General features: G+C 37.9%; 1 protein-coding gene across 1 annotated transcript in view; it reads right to left on the bottom strand.

Annotated features, from left to right (window-relative positions):
- LOC124166626 (acetylcholine receptor subunit alpha-like 1) overlaps positions 1 to 25,604 on the bottom strand; it is a 182,395-nt gene extending 156,791 nt beyond the window's left edge. Inside the window, exon 1 of the mRNA XM_046544241.1 lies at positions 25,425 to 25,604. Within this exon, the coding sequence (XP_046400197.1) occupies positions 25,425 to 25,457 (33 nt within the window). The 5' untranslated portion in view covers positions 25,458 to 25,604. The remainder of the gene's footprint in view (positions 1 to 25,424) is intronic.
- Between the last annotated feature and the right edge of the window lie 1,219 nt (positions 25,605 to 26,823).

The raw sequence follows: 26,823 nt of genomic DNA, 5'->3' as shown, positions 1-26,823 counted from the left end.
CGTTTTAGAGAAAAAGCACTGTCTTGAGAAGACTAATTTGGAGCCGATGCATACCCTAAACAAATCTAATCACACTGTTAGTTATAAAGTTCATAAAACCTTAAATACCATGATCTTGTACTTATTAGGTATACTATTTGAGGAATACTACGGCAGCCAAAGCTTTTAAAAATATCCTATCTACTAAATATTTGCTGTGCCCAGATCACTATCTCCACCTCAGGGCCTAATTACTTTGAGAAGCGATACGATTCGGAAATCTGTGTCCCTTTTAGGACGCGGCTGTAACACTATGGCTCGCTGAGAGAGGAAGCAATTTTCTTGAAACGCGAATGGTCGCGTCAAAGCCCCTCTCATCACGATTCGCGCGTAACCGTCGAGAATTGCGCCTCGCTTCCGCTTAGAGCTCCTCCGAAGCAGATGAGCGGTTGGAGGTAGCTGGAATGAAAGGCAAATGAGACGGGCTGATGGGTGAAAGGTAGAAATTTCCTGAGTCTGCTGATGGACAGTTTCGTTCTCTTGACGGATCCGTTTCTTCAGGTCTCGTTTACTAAAACGAACTAGTTCACTGATCCGTTCATTTAAAGATCATGTGGATTCAGGGATGCATCTGTTTATATCTGGTGGAAATTATCCGAGTCTGCTGATGGACAGTTTCGTTCTTTTTTTCAGAACCGTTTCTTTAGGACTCGTTCACTAAAATGAACTAGACCATTGATCCGTTCCTCCCTACAGATGCTTAAGAGTGAAGGTATTCTACATGGATGAGGCGACTACAGCAAGTGGCCATTTTCGTTCTTTTGCCAGATCCGTGTCTTTTGGTCTCATTTGATAAAATGAAATAGGTCATTGATTCGTTACTCTTCTAGGTGTTATGGATTCAAGGAAATTTATTTGGGAGAGGAGACCGACGGCTGAGGTCATTTGCACCATGATTGTATGGTAGTTCAGGAAAGGTGGAGAGAAACCCGGCATTTGCATTTCAACTCTTTGCCAAGGGGCCAAGGTGATGGCGGCTTGACGTCCTATAACCACCCAGGCTTAACGCTCCCTCCATAGAGTGCGAACGCAGGGATCGGCCAGTTTTTGAAAAAAAATCGCCGCCACCAATATTTGAGCCCCAACTCATAAGCCAATAAGAGATGCATTTATGGGTTTAACTCTGAAAAGATGTTTGCCTAAACGAAATTTTGGTCCCAGAGTATATATATATCGTTGATAACATTATGAGACATGATGGCCTGATGAAAACAATCGTAGAAGGACAGGTGGAAGGGAAGAAGGGCAATGAACGGCCCCCAATGAGTTACATGGGACAGATTGCAAAGGATTTAACGGGGAAGAAATACGTCGCAATCAAAAGACAAGTAGATATATAAATATATAAATGAAAAGCTGCGTCAAACCAATCTCATGATCGTTGAATAATAATGGTTATGGTGATGTAGTGCTACCGAAGAATAATGAAGATAAAGTTGATCAACCATGTCAGCGTTAGTACTGAGGAAGTGCTAAGAAGAGTGGGAGGAAAGAGAAGCTTCCTAAAAACCATATGCATCAGATGGGATAACTTATATTCAACGAAGATATCGTTCTGCCCACAATTTTATTAACAGAGTACTACACGTTTTTAAATTGTTAAACAACCATCAACAGATACTAACAGAAACTAATGAAGTTAGTTGCGACGATCTGAACGAACTAAAGTTAGTTTCTGTTAGAACCTCATGGTGGTTGTATAAAATTTAAACTGTAATGCTCCGTGTGTAATACTCCGTTAATAAAATTGTGGGAAATACGATATCTTCATTGATCATTAGTTATGTTTTTCCATGACATATATCCAAAGAAAGTTGAATTTAGGGATAACTTAGTTGGCCACATTAGAAGATATGGTGGCCTGATGAAAATAATAGTAAAATAGCAGGAGGACGGGAAGAAGGGCAAGGGACGGCCCCGAAAGAGTTACATAGGGCATGTTATAAAGGATGTAACAGAGGAGAAATGCGAAATTATAAAAAGGCTTGCGGATAGGAGAGATGAATGAAGATCTGCGCCATTCCATTCTTAGGAATTTTGAATAATGATGATTTGGCTGAAGTAGCCCAAAATGTAACCTAAAAATAACTTCCCAAACCTTCTCAAATGGCGCAAATGACCTAAGCTGTCGGTCGTCTCCATAATCTTTCATGTGCATCATAACGAACCCACAGCCAGATTCGTTCTCGTTCTTCGAAAGGATCCGTTCTATAGAACGCTTCAACTCATCGACCCACGCTCTGGCGGGAGAGACAGTGGGCACTTCTTGCCCGCGTGTTTGTCTCTCTCTCTCTCCGTTTGATGATGATGCACTGGCTAGGAACTCTCTTTTGCGCCGCTATCGCACACATGCCCGGGAATTGCTTTGGTGGGTAACGGCGTCGGCGGAGCGCAGCCTTGCCTGACGCTCCCTCGTGGTTGTAAAATAAAAATGAACGCTCGGCAAAGATTACATTTTTTCCGCGCACCCGATGTAAAATATTCCACGGCACGCCCCACTCAGGCTCCACGATTTCTCCAACCCTTTCAGCCTATTCCCTTCCTCTGCCCTAACCCACATCCCGTTCCAGACAATCCCACCCTCAGTTTACCCGTTGCCGTGGCGACCAAGCCTTGACGATGTATTTTCAAGAATATCAAAGGTGATATCGACTCTTTAACTACCGTTATATCATAGCATCACGAAGGATGACATAAGTTAAAAGTTATCGTCTCAGATTCAACCTTTTGAAAGTTCATTTTACCGTAAATTAAAAGAAAAAAATTGTCTACAAATTTATTTACTAATATCATTATTATTACATTGCTGGAATATAAATATTTTATTTCCATTTACGAGTTAATAGCCACTTCGTATGCGTGCATTGTTATACACCAGTTATGTTTATACCGCTTGTTTCAAAATTAGTAAGGACCTTACACCTTCCTTTAGTTTATTACACTACACTCACATCCATGCATAATAATTCAAATGAAAGAGCAACTCAAGCAGTTTTACAGAAAAGCCTAAAGGTATTCAATGTGAACACCATTCGTGATACGGCACATGTCAAGAGGATGTGCGAGCTCTTCCCGATCGTTTATTATTGTCTCCATCGATTCAACAGCTGCTTCAATCTTGCTTCTGAATTTCGGAAGGTCAGCTGACAGTGGAGTCTTGGATGTTATAAATACCTGAAGGATCACAACCATACTTAACGCGGAACGCACGTTGCACAGTAGCTACAGATTCCATCTTAGCAAACTCTATAACACAAAAAGATTTCTGTCCACTAAGCGCCATCTTTGCTAGTGGCATTTTCTAATGGCCATTTTGCTAGTGGTACATGTGCATTGTTGCCAGTAAAGAAAACTGTTTGAGTTACTTTTTCACTTAATGTGTTTTTATAGCTTTAAGATAAGTGTAATATTATGAAGCGTTTAAGGAAGATCGCGAACTTCAATAGTTCGTCCCAGAATGCTACTACGTGTGCATTACATTTACCTTGCACGTACCTTATTCAATCTTTTTTAAGCATAATTAAAGGCCACTAGTTTGTTAACCGTATATACATTACAGAATGAAAAATCAGACAAGTTGGTAAGTCTTGTTTGAATTACTGAACAATGCATGCTAAAAATGAAATCGAATTCAGTTATCAAGCTAGATACGCGAAAATTATGCAGCGATTGGATCATGCACCTTGAAAGATCATTATTAAAAATTAAAATGCTAAAAAACAGGTAATTTTTAGAATACCTTTCTTTTAGCATAAATGAAAGTCATAAATGAAAACAAAACTTGTACCAAAAAATGCGTGAAAATCATTTGCACTGAGGTTATCATTTGCGATGGGATTCCCTGAACATGATCACTCCACTGGAAATAAATATTTATTTCTTTCCCTATTACCACCTCAACATCATGATACAGTCTCAGGAATTATATATTTTACCCTTTAAACCCTCTAAATATCAATACACGCAAATTGTTTGTCAGCACTGTTTCTTTCACGCAACACTTTGCACATATGAGATATATAAAGGGTAGATCAAATTTATTCCCTTAAAAATTTCCAAAACGATAGCGTCTGTTTTAAACAAATCTGCTATGGAGTGGACACAAAAATTCGACTGTTCGAGAAGGAGACTTACTTCTGCCTTCTTAAATTGCCATCCCCCGGAAAATCTCTCCAATGGTGACGATTCGTCTTACGCGGCTGAATTTTGAAAAACCCCGCATCACGTCAAATCTTGTTATTTCATTACGAGGGTACACTGAATGGAGCGCGAAGGAAAAGCCAAACATCGCTCCATCGAGCACCCTACCGGCTCGAATCGTAAAACCTTTCCCCCGACACACCTCTGAAGCCAACCATCCTTTCATCCGGCGAGGCGAGAAAAAAGTAAACACTCTCGGCTCTTATTAAGCACATTTGACGTCTTTCCTTCCAGTCGAAGTCGTTCGGAAATCAAACTTGCGAGTAATAAAGATCGCATTCTTCCCGATCAGCATATTTTATTTCCTGGAGTATTAATAAACAATTTACGCTTTCACCTTGAAATACGATCCAAAGTAGAAATTTTACACATACCTTAATAATAAAATCTGCTTATCTGAGGAATTTGTTTGTTTGTAGAGCTATAACGTCATTTTTTATTAACCTAAACAATTCAAGATGATTTTGTCAGTTTCCAAAGGATATAAATGTGGGTTTTTTGACTCGCAACTGCAATTACTATGGGTAATGGTTCGTATTGCTTTAATACGAATAAGATAAAACAATTCTTTGCTGATATAACGTGTTTCTTGGTTAAATATTATTGATCAATTACGTAATATCTTAATTTTAGAGGTAAAAAGTCAGACTGAGACATTTTAACGGAAATGTGTAAAATTGCTGAGTTTATAATTTCATCATCATCATCACTGGTCAACAATCCTAGGATTGGTTTGACGCAGCTCTCCACTCAGTTCTCCTATCAGCTCATCTTTTCACACCTACGTATTTCTTCTCTTTCACATGTTCACACTTGTTCCATGTATTTTGTTCGAGGTCTTCCTTTTTCGTTCTTGCCTTCCACTTGTCCCTCGACGATTGTCTTCATCAGGTCATCATGTCTCAAGATGTGGCCTATAAGGTTGTTCCGTCTTCTTATTAAGGTTTTCATGAGGCTTCTCTTCCCTCCTACTATTCTTAGGACTTCCTCGTTACCACCTCGGTTGATCTATTTGATCTTCATCATTCTTCTGTAGCACCATATTTCGAAGACCTCTGTCCTTGCTTTCCCCACTGCGGTCAATGTCCATGCCTCACTTCCGTATAGGAGCATACTCTAAATGTAGGTTCTTACAAATTGTTTCTTTACTTCCACATTTAAGCTTCCCACTGTAAGCAGGCCTTTCTTTTGATGGAATGCTCCCTTCGCCTGGGCCATTCTGCTGATAATTTCTTTCTTGCTTCTCCCGTCACTAGTTATCTTGATTCCCAAATAACCGAATTAATTCACCTCTATCATTTTTTACTTCCCTATTTTAATGTTAGTCTTGGCTTCTTCTCTTCTGCTGCATATTTATATCTTGGTTTTCTTCGCGCTTATTTTCAGTTGATATTTACCCATTACCCTACCCATATTAATCAGAATATTTTTCAAATCCTTCTCTGTTTCTGCTATAACGGGTATGTCCTCAGCAAATCTAATCATGCTCATTTTTTCTCCATGGATAATTACTCCCAATGCCTTTTCTTTGATTTCATTAATTGCTTTCTCAATGTAAACGCTGAAAATTACGGGTGCGTTATACTATAATTTACACGAAACTAAAAGATGATTCCCACTGGAATTTTAGATCTAGCCTTCCCAAGGAATATGTTGAAACCGCAAGCACAATATCGCTGATGCCAAGCTGAAATTAAGGATGTTGTGATATCCCACAGCGACGCTTACCGCCGATGAATCACGTACCCTTGAGCGCATTCACTTGTTTCCTTCCATCCGAAATCGTTCGGAAGTCAAACATCCGAGTATTAAGAGAGCAATCAGGAGGCTATTTACGCGGCATTAGTAGCAGGGGACAGAAACGACGAGGGCGAAGTCAGTTGGAGTGATGAATCTGAATTAAGCGTGGAGGAAGAGGCAGCGGAAATACGGCGTAAACGTTTTTCCCCAGAAAATCATACACCCATTCAGACATTGAGATGAGATGGAACGAAAAGGGTACATTTCATTGAATTTTGGATCTTACTGAAGATCCTCTAGAAGAGACCACATTCATAAAACGCTGGCCTTTTTTTCAGCAAAAAATACATAAATTAAATAAAGAATTTTTTCGATCAATAAGTTTATTTATAAAACCCCTTTTTTGGTGTTTCCAGTTTGATACTTTGGAAACAGAACACATAATTCATCAACGAAAGAGAATATGACTTATTTTTGCATGCGTTGAATAGTTGCATGCATTTTATTGAAATGGTCCCTTCGCATGTTCAATATATCCGTTTATCATTTTCTCCTTAGTGTATTAAAAACAACAATAAAAAACATATATCGATGGGTAAGTTCCATCAACAAGCAACTCAAAAATGGCAAATTTTCAGGAGAAAAAACACGATATTTTTTTAAATTGTATTTTTATAATTCTAATTTAATAATTTAATTGTAATATATAATTGTAATTGAAATTAAAAACCAAAAATCCGTAAAACTTTTAAAAAAAGCATACACTTGCAAACAAAGAGTTGTTTTTTTCATGAATTTTACTTTTTATCAACAGCATTAGCAGTATTAACACAGATTTGAGATAAGTGTTGTTAAAACTTCGCCATCGATATATAGAATCAAATGCAAATTGAACATAGAGGAATTTAATCAGTCAGAAGTCGGATCTGGATTTACATATCACAGTCAAAACCAAAGGCACCTGCAAACTAAAGTTAAAAATTTTGACCAAGAAAATTCATTTCCGCTGCGATTTTAACACGAAGAAAGTTCACTGAAGCTTAGGCTCTGCTTTGAGTACAACAAAAAGGATATTTACTTCCTTGCTGCTCAGAAAACATTTTCATGTCAGTTCTTAGCAGTGCAATGAAAACATTCTGCGTGATAGATGAATAAATGTTAATAATAACTAATTCGCAAGCTATTTAAGCATGTATTTACATACAATTTATGTAAGAGTTAATTTAAATTCTACGCGATAATGGACGATGCACTACTATCATAAAATAAGAATGTTTAGCAATAATACCCACTTTAGACTTCATTTATTTCATCAAGCGTAGTTTTCGTAAATAAAATGGAATTACGACGCCCTTAAAAGATATTTGAATAAAATGTACACGGGAAAAATGTTTTATCGCAAATTAGTGGTTAAGAGTATTTTGGAAAACCTTACGGCCACAAAGTGTAAAGACTCGTCCGAAAAAATTCAACACGTGTGGTCACCATTATTACAGATTTTCAATTTATAATTCCCTACACTTTATTGCATGCATGTTAATTGACCCACATGGTGATTTTGTTTTGAAACGGAGGATATAAGTAGTTAAAAAAATTCCACAAGTCCACACAGGCGAACATTTTTTATATCAACTTTGTATTATATATGCAGGATTGTAGAATTTTTAAGTGCTGCGATTCATAAATGAGTTAAAATTAACAGCGAAAAAATTACAGTACATCACTACGCGGCCCAATTTCATGCTCCCAGGGTTTTCTTAATTGACACTAGATTAGAGACAGACCGACAAAAGCGTTATTAAGAGCATATGTTACCCCCTATGGAGGTTAAAAACAAAACAAAAACTCGCCCGATGTAATACTCGAGGCCTTCGGTAAAACATTATTACATATAATTAATTATGCAACAATACGCTGTTTTGATATCCCTCAACTACCAATGAACATCAACCAGACTAAATCTTCGACCACCCTACTACTTCCCAATTCCCAACCAATATTATAATTGAAAGGAAACTCGTGAATTAGAATGAAAGTACCGGATACACCTCTGGGAGTCCATCAAAGCTGTCTTTCTATCGTTTTAATCATGAATTTTGATGGCCTAATTTATTTAATCCTTTCAAAAAGTCAAAAGCAAATTATTTACATGCATTAGCTTTTAGCTAGACAAAGAGTAGAACCACGTCACTGAATTCTATTAAATAGTCAATGAAGGTTTTAAAGGCATGATAATTGAAATCCTTGCCAATGTAATATGTCGTTATAGCAATATTTCAGTTGACAACTATCTGTTTCAATTCATTTCTTATCATACATTGAGTAATTGTACAAATTAGTTCCTTTAGAAGTGAGTAGTCATCAGAGAATCTATTACTTTACAAATAGAGCAGGTCTTCAGCCGTTTTTGGCCATTCTTGAATAACTGCTACCCATTAAATTGCAATAAAATGTGGAATATGAGTTAACTTCAAACGATATGGCTAATTTGTTAGAAATAATAGACACCAAAAAGCCAAATTTTTTCGTGATTCATATCAAACTTTAGTAGAGGCTTTTAGATCACTTTTTAAATTTTAATTATAATGGACTTTACATATTAATTACATTAGAATTAATGTATTTAATGTATTGTTTGAAATTGGTTATAGGGGCAATGCTAAATTATTAGTTGTACTAGATTAGAATTAGTGCATTATTTTTATCATGGGTGTCTATTCTGTTTCTAAACTTTGTATTAGATAGATAGAAACTTGGTATGTACACATTTGTTATTCATGAACATCTAATGCTGCCACCAGGCAATAGCCCACTTGCAGCAATGTATAATAATAATAATTATAATTATTCGCGATTCCAGCCAAGGGAGACACCACCTGGCGGAGAACGCTCGAAACAGAGGAACGATGGTCATAACGCGGTAGTGCTATGAGGAATAGTGTATATGAGACCTCTACACTGTTTTATTGACTAGTTACGGGGTGATACCTACTTTTTGGTTTCAAAGCAATTATTACCGTTACTTGAGGTTAAATATTCTTTAATTCTACGACCCTGTAATGACTGCAGCAGAAGTGGAATTGTTTCAAAGCGAGGTGACGGCTGTTGTTCCCGCACATAGGTAAGAGCAGAAAGCTCTTGCTTAGGACTTAGGACGATTTTAATGGAGATACGTTGGTTTTACATGTTATAGCTATTAATATAGTGTTATTTCAATTGAAAATCGTTCATGTATCTGGTTACGCAGAAAAAAGTAGAAAAATAGCTTATATCCAATGCATCAAAGTATCCGATATCCGTGATCGCGGTTTTCGAGATTTTCAGTATAACATACTCAATATTTACATTGCCATTATTATGAGCGGGATGGTATTTACCGGTGTTAGTCTGATAAATGTGTTTTTTTTTCTTCTGTGCGCGATGTGCTATTAAACAATTTACCTAAAGTTGCTGAGTATAGTAACTCAACATTGACGTTAAGTATCAATAGCAAGGAGGCTGAACCTACTGTACCATTGAAAGAACGATTTTTAACAGCGTCTCACGATGTAAATTAGTAATATGTGAACTATGGTAAACATTATTAGCTTATTTTGATTGATTCCAGATGTCAATTCAGTAGACAATTCGAAGTCATACATAGTCACAAAACATACTGCTTTCAGACAAGAAATGGACGACTTTCACCTATTCAAGGCAAGGCCAAGTTTCATTTCGACTTTGAAATGTAATAGTGGGCAAATAAACTTAGTCCCCAAATTCCTTTCCCCGTAGACAGTCACAATAACTCATTCAACGGATTATTATTTAACTGTGATACCCAATTTAAATTCAAAACCCAGCCAATTTCATGTGATGCTCTGTCGAATAAGCATAACCTGGTGTTAATAATATTGCTATAAATAGTATTGTTTCTACAGAATATTACAAAGATAATATTGCAATTCCTTTCTGAGGTAACTGAACGATTAAAACTAATAGTATTAAGACAAGTACAACTTATCATACTATGACATAATTCATGTAAAAATATCAGGCCATTCAGTTTCCTTCTAACCATCAGCGGTTGGATATCCAAAATATGCATTGTTTCTCTGTATGGGGTATGTTTAGTATTGAATCCACCGTAGTAGTTTAAAATTTTCTTTGTACCCTTTCAGTTGTAATCATTTACACTTTATAACAAGGATGCCATATAACACTGTTAAATTCGAGAATAGGGCATACCAGTTCTGAATGCAATACTTTGAGCAAATGAATGTGTTTTTGTAACTCAAAGCAGACGATTTTTAAAACCTAACATACATACGAGCCTTTTGCAAATTACCTATTAATTACACCAAATTGTATATTTTCATCTGAGGAAGTATTAATAAAATTGTTAAATGTAGCTAAATTAGTAGTAGTAGATATTATTTATCTGAAACCTTGCTGTTCAGTAACTAGTATGTACATGCTTCAACATGGGGATGAAGAACGAATAACTATCGTCTCCATGATTTTACCAAGAACAGGTAATCAACGAAGATGTGAATCAACAGTAAAGATCCTTAAGTCGTCCTTAAATTTCTAAATCATACCAAACAATTTCATTTCCCAATGGTAAATCACACTACATAACTATTTAGTTCATTTCTTATCCGGAAATATGATAATAATATAGGTGAACACAGCAATCCACATCAGTGAAGCAGACGGCTGTGGCGCCCAAATACAACGCGAAAACTGCCTGAAATGGATTATGGTCCCATGTATTGAAGCGGTAGATTGTGTATGAAATACTATTAAGTTCTTTTGTAGTGTATTCGATAGAAATGGCTAGGAAGAAACGCAATACGAGTCGGATGGATGCTAGTCGAGAATCAAACCTGACTGGTAATGATTAGGTACTTTTTAAACACCTTTAGTTACATCGTCAAGAAGTTTTCTTCAGTTCTAGATCTTCTTACGGACGAAAGAAGCCGAGAAATACACCATATTAAGGTTTTAAAAGAATATTTCTATCTTATTAGCTCTTGATATTATGGTTTATGTTCTCTCCGTACGCCAATGCTTTACGATTGTTTTGATTTTACCATCACTCTGGCGGCCATATTGGAAATTGACGTCACTGACAGCAGCGCCGCCATCGGTCATTTGAGTCTCGAATAATAATAATAATACCAGTCCATTTGCTTTGACAGTTTTAGCAGAATGATTGATGTAATTTGTTTTACATACTACTTCAAGTCTCGAGCATAATCTTTTAAAACGCGTACTATAGCATCTAAAAACACAATTTTTAGGATTGACGCCGATCACTGCTAAAGAGGAAGCGGATGAGACGCGAGGCGGGTGAAAGATCACGGTGCTCAAATAGAGATTTCCACTCGCTGGAGCCGATTCCGGAATCTGCAGTGCAGTCGCGTCAACTGGCGCTATGGGGAAGGGGAAATCATGGGAAGGAAAAAGGAGGAGAGAACGGGGGTAAAGATGATTGCGGGGGGGAGAAGAAATAAATGCACAGAAGCTTAAATCTCTTGGGGGCTCCTCCAATGTAGTTTCTATCGTAACTGATGGACTAAAAAGAAATATTTTTTTAATTTATTTAATATTATTTAGATTTTGTATTCATTGATGAAATCCACAGGCATACATTTTTTTTAGGGTACACAAAATTCGTCATTTTACAGCAATATTAATAAATTGCAACTTTTTCAAGCTTAATGAGCAGAATATAAAATTCTCATATAAATAACTTGATTAGGAAATCACTTCAAACGAGACACTGTAACTTGTTACCCATTCATTTTTTTAATGAAGATTATAAGGCAGATCTTATGCCTAATCCTCATGACGCAAGAAAATCCTATGACTACATCACCATCACCCTTCGAACCAGAGCAAAATTCCAGAACAACAATGTAATTATTAAATTACATATATTCAAGAACTCAATTTGTAATTCGAATAATAATCACGGGGAACAGATTACATTTTCCGTGAAAATAGCATTATCGTCTTTCCTCAGTAAAATCTAAAATAAAGATACCGTAAACCTTTAAAACGTTTACCTTAAATTTTGATTCATAGAGGCGCGAGGAAGTTTTGTATTGGGAGGAACTTGATTCAAATATAATTTAATTAAAAGCCCAAGTTGATATGCAATTTTTTTCGAAAGGGCCAATGTTCTCAATAACGACTTCTTTTATAATTTTCAGTTTTTCAGGGCCTTTAAATGCGCGCATTAAGTACGAATGGTCAAATTATGTTAGAAATGCAATTTTAAGACAAAAATTACCAAAAGAATTCATTTAAGAAAAGTTTAACCTCAAATAATTGAATGGTCACTAAAACATACGCTATAGGTTTAGATACTGAATTAACCAAGAGAAATGTGATCAGAGGGGATGAGAAGTTGTTGGACTGTAACGAAATTTTTGTGGTTATGTCAACTAAGTTATTTGCGCAATACATGTCTATATATAAGTGCGTTAATCGTTGGTTGAAAGTCAAGGAAGAGTTACATTTGAAGGAGCAGATCAGATAGTACACGTGTCACTTCCGCTTGCCTAAAACTAAAGCATTAGTTAACGAAAAAAATCCTCGGGTGTGCTTCAAAATATAAAAAGTAGTCCAGAATTTACATTTATATATGCGGCATATCCTCCCAATGCAGTACATGAAATCAAGATCACCTGCAGCGTATACTTTACATGTCCACATCTCCTGCCCAAGTTTGAAAACCATTGGGCTGGAAAATCAATTATTAATTCAATGGTTACTAGCTTAATTTCTGGTTGACCTTATAAATTAATGTGCACGCAATTTGCTACCAAAAAGCGATTTATCCCCCACATGAAAAATACGATCTATTCAAAATTCATACATCCATGAGTCATTATAATCTGCTAGAGCATTTATTAAGGGATTGACAACTAACACATATTCATAAAAATTGTACCTATTCCGAGGAATTTTTAGAATGCTTCAAAAACGAAAGACCACCAGAGACAAAAAAACAAGCGCCCTCTATGAAATGTTTGTAAAATATAGTTCAAAAACGTAAATTAAATAAAACAGTATAGTAAATTATAGTTATAATAATAAGAGTATAGTAAATAAATTATAGTTTACATAACCACTTTTATTTATTTTTACGACAGTCAAATGACTTTATATGGGTTAAAGATAACTTTGCAATTTACTTGGCCACTTGATTGAGGGACTATGCCTCCAAGAATATGGTTTGAAATATTACAACTTAATGCCTACTGCTAATAATATTCATTCCAAGTGTCTATTCTCCAAAGAAACAAATAACTCGTTGAAATCAAGCACTTTGAGCCGCTACGATTAATTGTTTACATACAGAATAATCAAGAGTGTGCCTCAATAAATATTTTTCTAGATTAAAATTTTTAAAAATAAATGGCAGGCATGAAATAATAACAAAGAAAAGACGGAGAAGAAACCACAAAGAAGTCCGTTCTATGACGCTGTTGATCTACAGAGAGCAAGAATACATTTTAGGCCACGGTTAAAGAAAATCAAAGGAACAATCAACTTATTCATTAACCAGCTTAATGGAAAGCTTCACTGATATTGAAATGAGAGAGCGACTGTAGCTGTAAAACGGAAGCCAAAAGGGATCAAGGAACCTTTTTAGAGAGAAGAAAGACACTCGAAACGGGACAAAAAGAAAGAGAATGACTGGGAGAAGTTGGGGGTGGGAGAAACATAAAAGGAAAAGGGGATTTAATTGAGAGCTGGAGAAAGGCTTCGGTCGCGGGGGTTTGGAAAAGAAACAAGTAAGGGGGGCGGGGAGGGATACTACGAAAAAAAGATGGAAGGGGTAGGGAAAGAAAATTTTTCTACCCTTAAAACAATTTTTTTTTTTAAATCACGAGTCCCGAAGGTGTGTCACCTGCCGAGTCATTTTAATTTTATTTCTCCCGGCTCTCTGTCGGCTTCATCCCTCGAATGGACCAGGAAAAGGGGTGAAGAAGGAAGGGGTTGGTACGGCGCCGTGAAAAGGAGACGGAGCGCGCGTCGGAAATTTCCAAGGGAGGTTGCTCCAGGGAGTCGGTTATAAAACGACGGTTTGGCAGGAAGCTGGAAAAAACTGGGGGGGGGGGGGGAGCGGATGGGAGAGGTTATCGCACGGAGGGCGGGAGGAGAGGAGATTGCAGGAAGTGGAATGAGCTGAGAGGTTTTTGACTCGGGGAGGAACTCGGGCCTTCTCTTTTGTGTGGGAAACCTTCAGCCTTTCCTCCCCCAAACGAATTCCTCCCTCTCCCACCATTTCCCACAGGGCCATCCGTCCCAAGACCCCACACTCCGACATCCCGACAATCTTCGCGAAGACGACGTAATTAAAGTTTGCGTGATTCTATCCTGGAGCCTTTTCATACTGCGATTACCCTCTTTTCGCGACCCCTTGCTCCCGTCCAAATCCTCCACGGTCTCCCGCGCCCCTTGTCTTTCCTTTCCTCCTCGTGAATTAAATATCCGACGTATACTACCCATCGACCATAGGCGAGAACGAAAATAAATTTATGGAACGTTTCGAGGCAATCGAAAATTAAATGAGGCCTCGTCTTATGATCAGACGAAACATCACTCTCGCTCGATCGGCAAGTTTGTCTCGATTTTGTGTATAATTACTAGTTCCAATATGCCATCATCTTGATCCATAAACCTCTTAGTAACTTGAAGTGCTACCGGAAAAAAATACCGAAGGTATTAAAATCGATATTTAAGGGAAAATACTTGCAATATACCTTTGTTGTTCATCACAATCAGCGTACATATAGCGTGTGAAAGTTTTTTCGTAGCACGCTCGAGGATAAGAGTTACATATTTCAGTACTCCTAGTAAATCGTGAGGGTTCGTAACATAAAGATAAAACCTTCAACTAACAGCTTGCCATGGGTAAATAAGAAAGTAAGCAAACAATTGTAGTATTTGGCAATAGAAAAATGACACACAATCGTGTTCAGTAGCTCAAAGTCTAAATAAATCGCATCACTCTGGCTCGAGAAATATATTTTTTCTTGATTTCTTGAATCTTAAGTCATCAGCTTGATATTTAAGGGCATACACATGGAATTTTCCTTACGCCATGGGCGAGAAAGAAAATGAATGTATAGATATTTTCAGCAATCGAAATTAAGACTCGTCTCTGCTAACTCGAAATCGTAATACGAGGCATCACTCTCACTCGAAAGGCAGTCGTTTGTCTTTATTTTGTGAAGAAATACAGTTTAAATATCCTCTAAGTATTTAAGAACACACTCAAGCAATAGAACCCTTCCATCAGCTTGAATGCAGCGTGTGAAAGATAATCTCTTTAAATGCACGGGGATAAAATCTGCACATTCTAGAACACCTGGTAAATCGTTAGGGTATACTCAATTTACTTCGACACAAAAAGATGAAAACTAGAGATGTAAACTAACTCTTGCCTGACCGTTGCCAATGCATGAATAAGATAATAAACGAATATTTTTAGTTTTTAACAAGAGAAAAATAAATTGAAATCGTCTTTAGCAGCAGTCTTAAGACGACGCACCACTCTCGCCTATATAGCGTTTAGGGCAAACCAAAATTAAATGAAGGCTCGTCTTTGCTTGCTCTAAATCATAGACTAAGCATCACTCTTGGCCAACTGGCAGTCATCGGTCTCGATTTTTGAAGAAATACTAGTTTAATCTTGTGCCACCGTCTTGATGTAAAACCCTATAAGTAACTTAGAGTCGTTCTGGCAAGAAATACCAGAGGTATTAGAATTAAATTTTAAATCAAATTCAGTATTTTAATTTGGCACTTCAGCATTATTTTTGTTGAATTTTACCCTTATTTCATTAATGCCTAACCGTATAATTAATTCTGATTTTTCATCCAAAATTTTAGCTGCAGCATAATTATTAATTTGAAAAATGACAAAATCCAAGCCGATATTTCGGCTCGTTGCACTTTTTGGCTGCGAAGCCGATATAAGGAGCCCCCGGGAAGTTGAAAGTTTATCTCGTTACATTTATGTAGATATAATTTTCATATTTTAGTGCACCTAATAAATCGTTAGGGTTTACTCGGTCTACATTGAAACTTACGGATGAAAACTTGAGCTGCAAACAAGCTCTCATCTAACTCTTTGCCATGGGTGAAGAAGAAAGCTAGTTACTTTAATATTTGGCGGTAGAAAAATAAAGCCGTTTTTAGTAACTCCAAGTCTTTAAAGTTTATTGGCCTTACTAAACTGATCCTTGCAAATCATGAAAGGAACCTAAAATGAAAACATATCTCAATAGAAGAATTTTTTTGAGATACTGATGATTAATGATAAGTGCTCACCTTTTGCATCTTGAAATTTCAAATTGAGGCCTTAAATTTTAAACAATCACTCAAAGGAAATTCAAGAGAAAATACGACCTCTTGAGAGTTAGCGATGCATTCTCGTACGAGCAAGTGAGCATGAGTGAAGATGTATCTTAACACTTTCCAATAGCTCAAAAATATATAGCACGGACCTCAACGCCACATATTCCGCCAAATTCACTTTTGAATAAATGAAGGATGAAAATATTGTAGAGTTACACGACAGCAGCCGACTCCATCAATTAAAATGCAGAGAAATTAGTTTTACAACGAATTTGTTTAAGGAAATTACGGTGGAATTCATACTAGAATTGAAAGGTTTCGCGACCCACTTTGCTATCATTCCTCTCTTGTTTACTGCGATCTCAGTAATTTCATTAATGCAGTCTTCTTAATGTTGCACAAGGTAAGGCCAAACGAGGAAAAGCGATATAAGGAAGTTATTTTGACATATATTCACCGAAGATAATTCCAATATCGTTCAAACAATGTTAAAGCACACAAGGAATTTCGAGATAAGGCGACAATTTAACCGCTTAATCATCGACGGTAATTATAAAAAGTAAGAGTAAGTATAGAGCCGCAAGAAGAGAAACGTTCGAGCAAAGTTGTTGGTCTAAGGAAAAGTAGGTAATAGTAGTAATGGAGTACCAATGGAATCGCAATTCCCTCCATGGCCACGCCCCCACGCAGACAAACACACACTTGGAACACCACCGCTCCTTCCAACTGTCCGGCTACATCGACCACGAACGTCTTTAAGGCTCTGCTGCTCCTTGTTGAATATTCATTCGACCGCCCCAACATTTCGCTGACAGAGGGGAAACCAAAATTTCTTGGCGAGACGAGGAGACATTTCCTATTCCCAGTTTTACTACGATTAGGATTGCATTTTCCTCATATTCACCAAATTACCTACGATAACGAACGCATTCAATGTTGACAAGGAATAAACATTTATGTTTTGACTTGCTACAAAGACAAAAACGTCTGATTTTAACTTGTTATGACTCAATGAAATATGCAACTAGGCTTTCTCCGAGATCATCCAATTGGTATACAGTATGATTTTAAAATGAAGAGTAAGTACATGAAAACGAAGAGATCTATCAAACTAATGCAAATGACTTTGAAGAGAAAGAATAAGCCATAATATTTCATTAATTAAAGTATATTGCTGATACTTTCTAAGGAAACCTAAAAGATTTTTAAGAGAAACTAAGTGTACATACTAATCAGTGAGTGTAAAACATAAGAATGTCGTAAACAGAAAAACAAAATACGAAACATGACAGGCATTCACAAAAAAGTATTTAATGCACTGAATTGCTTCAAGTATTGTATACATTTCTTCAGCGATAATAAGGTTAGTACTACAAAATAACTTGGTCATTGCGGTAGAAGTTAATGACAGAAAAATCGTCACAGCTTAAATTCTTTGAATAATTAACGCTTTCCAATGGTTTTTGTGCTAACAATTAAGTTCTTAGAAAGTTATTGAGCAGATATTTAAATTAAATATGAATCAGGGGAACAAAGCACGAGGATCCATCAATATTTGAGCATAAGCGTGTTTATTTTAGCCAGACTCCGACTGTTTTCTGGCAAACAAACCAACTAAAATAACAAAAAATATATACAACATTCAAATTAATATACGGGAATAAATACTCTCAATTTCAACAACATTAACTTGATGAGACGCATGAATGGAGCTTGGTGGCCCAAAGAGTGGAGCGCAGTACTAATGTTAGAATGGTCCCGGGTTCTAACCTCGAGAGAAGCATTCGCACATCCCAGAACATATATACTCGGACTGTGAGGTGGATAATGGAAAGAACAGGCCTATTTTCCCTGAATTTGGGAAAAATTCACGCCTACAGTATAGTTCAAGGCAAGCTCTACCCACCACTTACCCAAACATATCTTTGGTTTAATGCACTGAGTTACAAGCAAAGGATGCACACGTATTTCGAATCTACGGAATGTAGAAAAAAATGGAAGGATAGGAGTAAAGAATGCGAATAAAATCCTTGGAGAAGGGAGCGATCCCTTGATAAGCAGCTAAACGAATTTTAATGCCTTTAGTAGCAAATATTCACCGATTTTTTTCAAAATTATTCCTTTTTTCGGAATTTTGGATCATTCAAATCAAAATCAATCGACTTTTCTCTTTTTAAATTGATCATCTCCCTACTTTTCGTCCCAAGGCGACAGTATGCTTCCGCGACTCTTGTATAAACAGGAAACAAGCTTTTGTCGGGTTATTTTCAGCTAAGAAACAAAGATATCATCTGGTTGGTGCAATAATTCACCTTATATATTAAAAATGGACAATACACAGGCATATTTAGGTTTAATACGGATTTTCACTTACAATTATACGAGTGAATTTCTTTGGCAAATAAATTATCTTTCCAAATAAAAGGATAAATGAAAGCTTCTGAATTACAGCCATAATTTCCAAGCTATGAGGGAAAGGAATGTAAGCCGTGATTGGTTTATAGTGTACGCTGATATAGGTATAATACTTCAATACTTGATCTCGGCATACTACGCTAGGTCAGATTGTTTAATACGGTTTAGTAGTTATCACTTCCGTAGCCAAATCCTAGTACCGCTCCCCATTTCAACAGATAGAATTACCTTAAAAGAACACGGACAGGAAGAAGCGACGGCACAGCACAGACTCGACGCTGTATTGCTGGATGACATAATGTGTCCATGAGTTCATTTTCCAGGAAGGCGACTGTGGACCCAGTCGAAACAAATATTTAATGGGCGAAGCTCAATTCCGGATTCTAGAACTATTTTTATTTCCCTACCCGACGGGACAGCATACAACCTCCTTTACACGATGAGAAATCTGTTTCTTTTTTTCTGATACATACTGCGCCTCGCTCGCTCGACCCCCTCTGTTTACCCTAGCCATCCCCTTCCGCACGAATATAACACGTTGCTTGCAGGCCTTCCTGACCCCACACGCCCAATAAACTGGGCCGGGTGAATTGCCCAAGAAGTAGGGCATTTGACCAAACGGGCTATTTCCCATGCTAGATTAAGTCCCCTAAATGGCTAAGATTATCGACGCTTGAATAACTGATTGAACTATTTCGGCTCATTTCACATTTTCAAAAGCTATATATTTCGGTTGTTAAACTTCTACATCAATAACGCTCTGGCCTTTCTTGAAGTTAATAATTTGGATACATAACTGGGAAAATATCCTCAGTGTCAGGAGTGTATATCAGCGGCTACCTTCGAAACATTCAAAATTCCATTTGCGACTACTAGCGAAACACATATGCGAATCCAAACTAGGGTCATCAAATACGAGTACGTGGCTTTCAAAAGACTATTGTCATTTTGATAGGTATAGTGCAATAGGATCTGAAAAATACTTGATGAAAGAAGGCATTAGCTTAGCTCTCTTTAGGCCGTCTTACACGGGGCACGGAATCGCGCAGATTAAAACTGAATTAATTTCTAAATGGCGTGGAGTTGCGCGAATGTATGAACGAAATTGGAACAGGGGCTTTTTTGCCATCTCACGTCCACGCATTCTAGCATGTGTTCTAGCAATTCACCGCTTAACACGACGCAATTTTGACTGCGGTTTCGCATACACGTTATATTGTGCAAGTACGTGCCTCATGTAAAACGGCCTTTAGAATATATTTCATCATACAGGGATGAAACGTGAATGAAAGTGGAAGATAGGATAGGAATATAGGACAAATGGTAAGTAATTGGAACAAGTGCTTATGAGAAAAAAATACGGGATAGGAAGAGAATTTTAACACTTTGAAGTAAACTAATAACTAAATGAGATTTGAGTAACGATTTGAAGCACGTGTGTCCGTCTCAATGGAAATTTTACGGTAAACTAAGAGAAAATAAAACGAGAACATACGGTTATTAAAAGGCCAATTTGCTATCACCCGAAGTCCGACCTCCTCAGCATAGCCTCAGCCTTCCACCCATCACTTATTTACCCGCTGTAGACCGAGCCTGTTTTTCCCCAGAACACACGCCCCAGTTTCAAACGCTGCACTTACCAAACTCACTCGTCATCTAACTCTGTATCCCATCGATAACTCAGTCGTGCAGCACTTCGTCCTTCATACTATCATAGTAGCCACTCAGTTCCCGGCACAAAATTACTGAGTTATTTCTGGTTTTCCTGAGTACCTTTCTCGTATTCACCGTTTTTATAAGGAGTTTTACACACTTTCTCTACTTAATAGAAATTTGAATTGGCAGGTAATGCCGTATTTACCAAAGGTAATTGAATAATCTTTGGATGAAACGATATTTTGATCGAGCCTGAAAAGCGGATGGGAAGAGCAGCAAAAGCAGGCTTTGGATGGATCACAGGGAATAGGTGATGAAGCATAACAAAACAAAGGAATTATGAAACATTAGCGGATAGGAGAATCAAAAGGAGCTACGTGCAACAATCTCCGTATTGCTTACAGCAGATAATGACGAACTTTATAACCGATTTTACAGTAAATAATAAGATCTTTATCCTAATAGCAACAGATATATACACAGTTATCATTCGAGGTTTGAAATGGTATGAACAGCTGGCAGAAGGTAAAAATTCAGGGCTCAGCTGCTGGAAGCCTGCATTAACGACGATTTGAAAGGGTGGAGCAGTATGAATGGCAAAAACTACAAATTTAGTTTAGTTCGTAAAACTAACTGAATATTTCAGTGTGTTGTAAATTACATCAGATGATTTTATGAAATGGTATCCACGTTGATAAAATTGTAATTTTCAGCCAATATCTTTTATTTTTTTCTTCCAGTTTTTGTAAAAGTCGTGCTCTTTTACCAAATGTTTCAGTATGTTTAATGCATGCAGGATAATTAAGAAAAATGAGTCAAAGTTGAATAAAGAAATACTGAAAGAAATTACCAGCCAGTAAGTTTCGTTCCTTAGTTCCATTTTTTCGTTTTGCTCAAAAGTACTTCCCGATAACTAGAAAGGATTCCTAGATTTATCCGGCATTTTTGATTCCAGGCTTTTCTCTTGTCTGCTGATAAGTTGGTAACCCTGGTCACTTGGTGCTGAGCTCACGGTAGGCCGCGTGGAGCCCCACCCTTGCCCCGGCATAACTCCGAACGATCCTCACCGGCGTCGTATCTCTCCGTAGCCGTATGAAAGGGGGCTCGTCGTGTGACAACAACGCTCTCCGCCAGGTTTGTTTGATTTGAGCAAATTTGCAGGCGCATCCCATACCCTTGTCTCTTCTCCCTTCACCAGCATTCCTCTCCTCACATCGTAGGAGGCCCCTTGCAACCGAACGGAGTCCCACTTAGGCTTCCTCAGTGCTCCAGTTTCGAAGGAGAGAGTGGTGATTGCGAAAGACGGAAAATAGCTTCCTGCGTCACAAAGACAATACTTCCCACGCAGTTTTTTTTTTCAACCTTTAACATTTATGCATATCTCATACCTCTTCATCGGAATATCAAATGTTGTTATTATTTTCTTTAATATTCATCATAGCATATGCAAAAAGTGCTAGCAAAAACCCATTATATTTTTTCGAATTTTACGTTAACGTGTCATTGAAACAGTTTATATCCTAATTTAAAATTTAATATCAATCATATCCTGAACAATTTGTATTGAATCATCCCTCCATTACCATCTTTCTTAACTATGCGAGATTTTCACTTGAAAAGGAAGAAATGTCTCACTGTATTGAAAACTTATAGTATTTATTTCCCTCTAAACTATGAGGAAAACTAAAATATAAAATCATCACATCCTGAACAATTTGTATTGAATCATCCCTCCATTACCATCTTTCTTAACCATGCGAGATTTTCACTTGAAAAGGAAGAAATGTCTCACTGTATTGAAAACTTATAGTATATATTTCCCTTTAAACTATGAGGAAAACTAAAATATTAAAATCCATATGCATAGTGCGTGGGGATGGCAATCTAAAAAGCTATAGACATTTTCTGAGCAATGATGCACCTTTCTATGCTCAATTCATGTATTCCAAGACATGGAAATTTTCCCAGGGCCTTTGAGGCTTTGCGACAAGCATATTGAAAAACAAGACGAATACATTGTTAGCTCGTTCAGTAGCATAGGAGAACTATTGGAAAATGGTAAAATTAGGAAGAAAGGTTAGACGAAAAAAGTATGAGCCTTAAAAAATAATAAAACAAGCGCACCTGTACTAAAAAAATATTGACTCCAAAACGATGAATCCTGCCATTTGTAGTCAACTACGCACCTCTTGGGCCAATAGGCGTGTACTTGATTACCATCAATGGCCGGATTCATCTTTTTCGAGTCAATAAAAATCTTCAGCCACGAGGGTTAATTTTTATTTACTTTATTGGTGAAAAATATATGGTCATTAAGAACGAGACTAACAAAGCCAAACATCAGTGCTTCATAGACGTTACTCTCAGCGAATTGCCATATTACATCATTATCCATTATTTTTATAATTTTAACTTATTTTTTCGCACGTTGAAGAAGACAATAAGACGTTGTAAATGAGTAGAATTTCCAATGACGAAATATACATTTTCTAAGCGTTCCTAATGAACTGAAAACTAAAAAAAGTTTGCATCTAACGCTGACTCAATCTATCGCATGAAAGAAATTTCGAACGACTACTCTTAGAAAACAAGGTAAAATACCCTTGTTTCCCGTAATTAAGTTAGCATTCGCGAAATTTAGCGTGGTTAAGTTCTACCGAATATAAGTCTAATGCTTGACAGACATTTATTGATGCATGGGATAATTGAATATCCATGGAAAATAAAGATTTATATAAAAAAACTTTTTTTAATCGATAAATTCGATATAGATGAAGCCCTTCCCAATCTTTAACAAGTATTCTGCCTCCTCGCTGTATCCCTCCATTCAAAAATAGTTTTCCTTGCGAGAAAATCGAAAGAAGGCTAGACAGGATGTACCTGGAAACAGAGTTTCCAGGCTGTTAATCTGAGCTGGGAGCGATTTCCGCTCCTGTGGGGAAAGGAATTTCCCGACAACTATTCCTTATCAGTGGGAGAGGTGAAGGTGATGACCTTCATTCCAACAAACAAGCCAATGCTTCTCTCTTCCGATACTTTTGCTCGCTTTTCGAATTCTTATAACCGGAGGCATAAGTTTTTGCATAATTGGACGGATTCCTCTGAGTCTAATAGATGGAAAACTAATGAGCGTTAGTAAATACGTGACACGGAAGCGCTCATGCCTCGGGTCTACTAGGCAAATCAAAAAAATTATACTGATGGTCGAAATTCGTGGGATCCAATTTACACTGGTTTTTAACAAATACTTAACTACATTGCAGTAACTTTTAAAGAACAAGAAAATTTCAGTTCACCATGTAAAACTAGGACAGCTTTGAATAAAACAGCGGAAAGGATAATTCATATGGTAGGTTACCTTTTACATTAACGGGCTAAAGAGACTAAATGCAATTTTTTTGGTCCTGCTTCCTTTAAGGCTGGTTGACATTTGTTCCTATTTGTGATTTTTTCTCAAACCGAAGCGTCAAACAACATTTTGACCACAGGAACACATTACTTCATACACTCCTTTATAGATATCCGGTGGGTGACGATCTTTTTTACTCCGGAGGAGGTCAGAGGTCTTATTCAAGCTTTTAAATCTCGTCAAAACGCCGTGTTTGGTGAAAACTAGCGATTCTCTCCGAAGTTCCTGCGACGTATGGCAAGAGAGCATTTGCCTTTGCCTTTTGATGGTATTCCCTTGCAGTCCCCTATCTCGTTTATCTCCTTCGGTGTCTGAAGTTATGTGTTCCTGTAGTTAATCATACATCGGGCAATCATCTAGATCCCTCAAATGTAGAAAAGATGAACATCGCAAGACAACCGAAAAGAAAAATTTTCGCCTTTCTGCGGTTGCGGAGCGCGCATGGTCGATCATTTAATTCCAAGAATCAACAATCATCGCCAGAGAGAATAAATATTTCCCTCGGCTGATAAGGGAGGCGATGGAAATTGCGAATCATGAATATAACTTCAATAGGGAGGGCGGCTATCCTTTAGCTTCATCATTCAAACGGCTCTTCCAACAATGGAATTTAAAGCGAGAAAATCAGCGTCCGCGTGACTAGCCTTATATATAAAGAATTGCAGCTCTGCATATACTTTGGACCGAAAGACTGGAGACAGGACTCTGGACACTCTGGACATAAAGAAGGAGCTGGAACGCGCCCGAAACCGTCGTCCGCCAAAAAATGAGTCGACGCGGAATTAACCCGAAAAACAATCACCAATTTAATCACCGCGGAAGCCTCCGTAATAATTATAGAAGAAACATTATTGCAATCAGTAATAGGCAATTGAAATTACGCAATACCTCATCGATATTACTGCTGACTCTCAGCGGCAACTAATGATTTGATAGCTGGGTTTTTCTCTTTAATAGGAAAATCCGTCATAATCATTGGCACATTAATGGCCGATGCCGGGTTTCGCTAGTGAGTAGGCCCTTTGCGCTTCTTTAGCGTTAAGGTGTTTTACGTCGCCCCATCCCTTCCAAACCTATCCCTACCCCAGAGGCGTCGACGGGCTCCTTTCGCGGCGCCGCCTCTTTCCTTGTTCCTTCCCACCCAAGTCTCTGTCTTGGTTCCCAGCCCCGGTGTGTTGTGTCCTTCAGAGGACCCAACGAGGAGTCCTGATCTCTTGCTGACTCTCAGGCTCTTTGCATGTCGTACCAAAGGAACCCTAGGGCGGGCTTGCGAGGATACACTCCCGGGGTATGGTCTGTTAGCGCGAGCTTTTCACCTCTGCACCCAGAAGGGGGAGGACAGAAGGGAAAAAGGAAGGAGGCGCCGCCGCCTAAGGAGCCCGACGACGCCTCTGGGAGAGGATAGGTGCGGAAGGGAACGGACGAGGAATCCCGCACCGTCACACCGGCGTGCGGGTCCTACCATCAGCTATTCCAACAACTTTGGAGGATTATCCTATGACGAAGAATAATCCATCGATCAAATCACTAGATTGCATGTCGTAGCTGTATAAGAAAGGCAGAATAGAACAGAAGGCAGGATCGCGTATAAGGATGTACTCACCACGTCAATGAGCTGCGATAGTCTGAGCCCCATCTTCACGGTGAGCCTGTCCGAGTTGTTGCCGACCGGCCGGATGAGCCTGTTGTAGTTGGAGAGGAGGTCGTCGTAGAGCCTGCGGGCGTCCGGGTTGCCCCTCGCGCCGCCCGCCACCACGGCCAACACCAGGGCCACCAGGATGCCTCCCCCTCCCACGCACCCCCAACCCCCGCCCCCGCCGCCGCCCCCAACCCCCTCTCCTCGTCCCCCCCCGCCCATCACTCGAATCCAAGCGACCCGCCCCCCTCCAAGCGATCACTCAGATACCTGTGCGAAAATGGAGAGAAATTGTAAATGTTAGAATGACACGTAGCATTTCTATTTTTTAATTTATTATCACGGAATATATTCTAAAATTATAACACTAAGAAGGAGAGCAGCCGAAAATAATGCACTTGGCACAATATACTCTTAATTTAGGAGCATGAAATTACTTCGTACAAAACTGGAACCAGCAAACACTATCAATTGTCCAATGTTCCAATTTAACAGCCTCTATAGATTATAGAAAACAGGGTTGAAATGGTGATCTAATATCGCGCAGTCAACTATGGCCGAAGACAGCACCTGCTAGCTCCAAATATTAGCAAATATGTACAGCTAATGGTAAAATACAGGATTAGAATTGGTTTCTGCTATGTTTCCAAATTTAGAAATGGAATGACATCAACACGGATGGGACAGTACAATAAATGAGCCATTGCAGCAAATTTGCTAAAATATCCATGCAAAATACAAGATACTTAAAAAATGCAATGAAAATGAAATTTATAAGTGAGCATAAACTTTCATTGGCCAAATACGTCGCACAGAATAAGATCAGCCAGAAAAATTGCATGAATAGAGGCTTTATTCACATACTTGGAGTTATAACCACCTAGAAAATTTACAAGAAAAGTATGAAAAGAACCTAAAGTACAGTTATTTAGCAGAGAAACTTTATTAATGAAAATCTATTCAGCTAATGGGTTAGTTATTGAGCTATAATAAATGAATGAGAAAATAGGTGGCCAAATAGGTGGTGGTAAACACCGGTAGTTTTATGGCTCTCTGCAAGAAAACGAGATATAAATGGCGATCTCATATTTCGCTGTCAATGATGACCGAAGACAGCGTTTGTTTACCTGTTATTAATTTCCTACTGGAACTTGACATCTATCAAATTAAATACCTACTTAAAAAAAGTTAATTTCAGGAAAATAATTAAGTTAATTTCATATTTATCTCACCTGTTTCGAATGTTCATAGTACCTAAGAGTTAATATGAAGTTTAGCCATAGATTTGAGACCTTAAGCTTTCTTATTTTTAGTTATCTTGGATGTGAAGACATAAAACATAAATTGGATTAAGTTATCCATAAGC

Source organism: Ischnura elegans, chromosome 10 (genome assembly GCF_921293095.1).
Source record: "Ischnura elegans chromosome 10, ioIscEleg1.1, whole genome shotgun sequence".
Taxonomy (NCBI): domain Eukaryota; kingdom Metazoa; phylum Arthropoda; class Insecta; order Odonata; family Coenagrionidae; genus Ischnura; species Ischnura elegans.
This window is presented reverse-complemented; position numbering and strand designations above follow the sequence as displayed.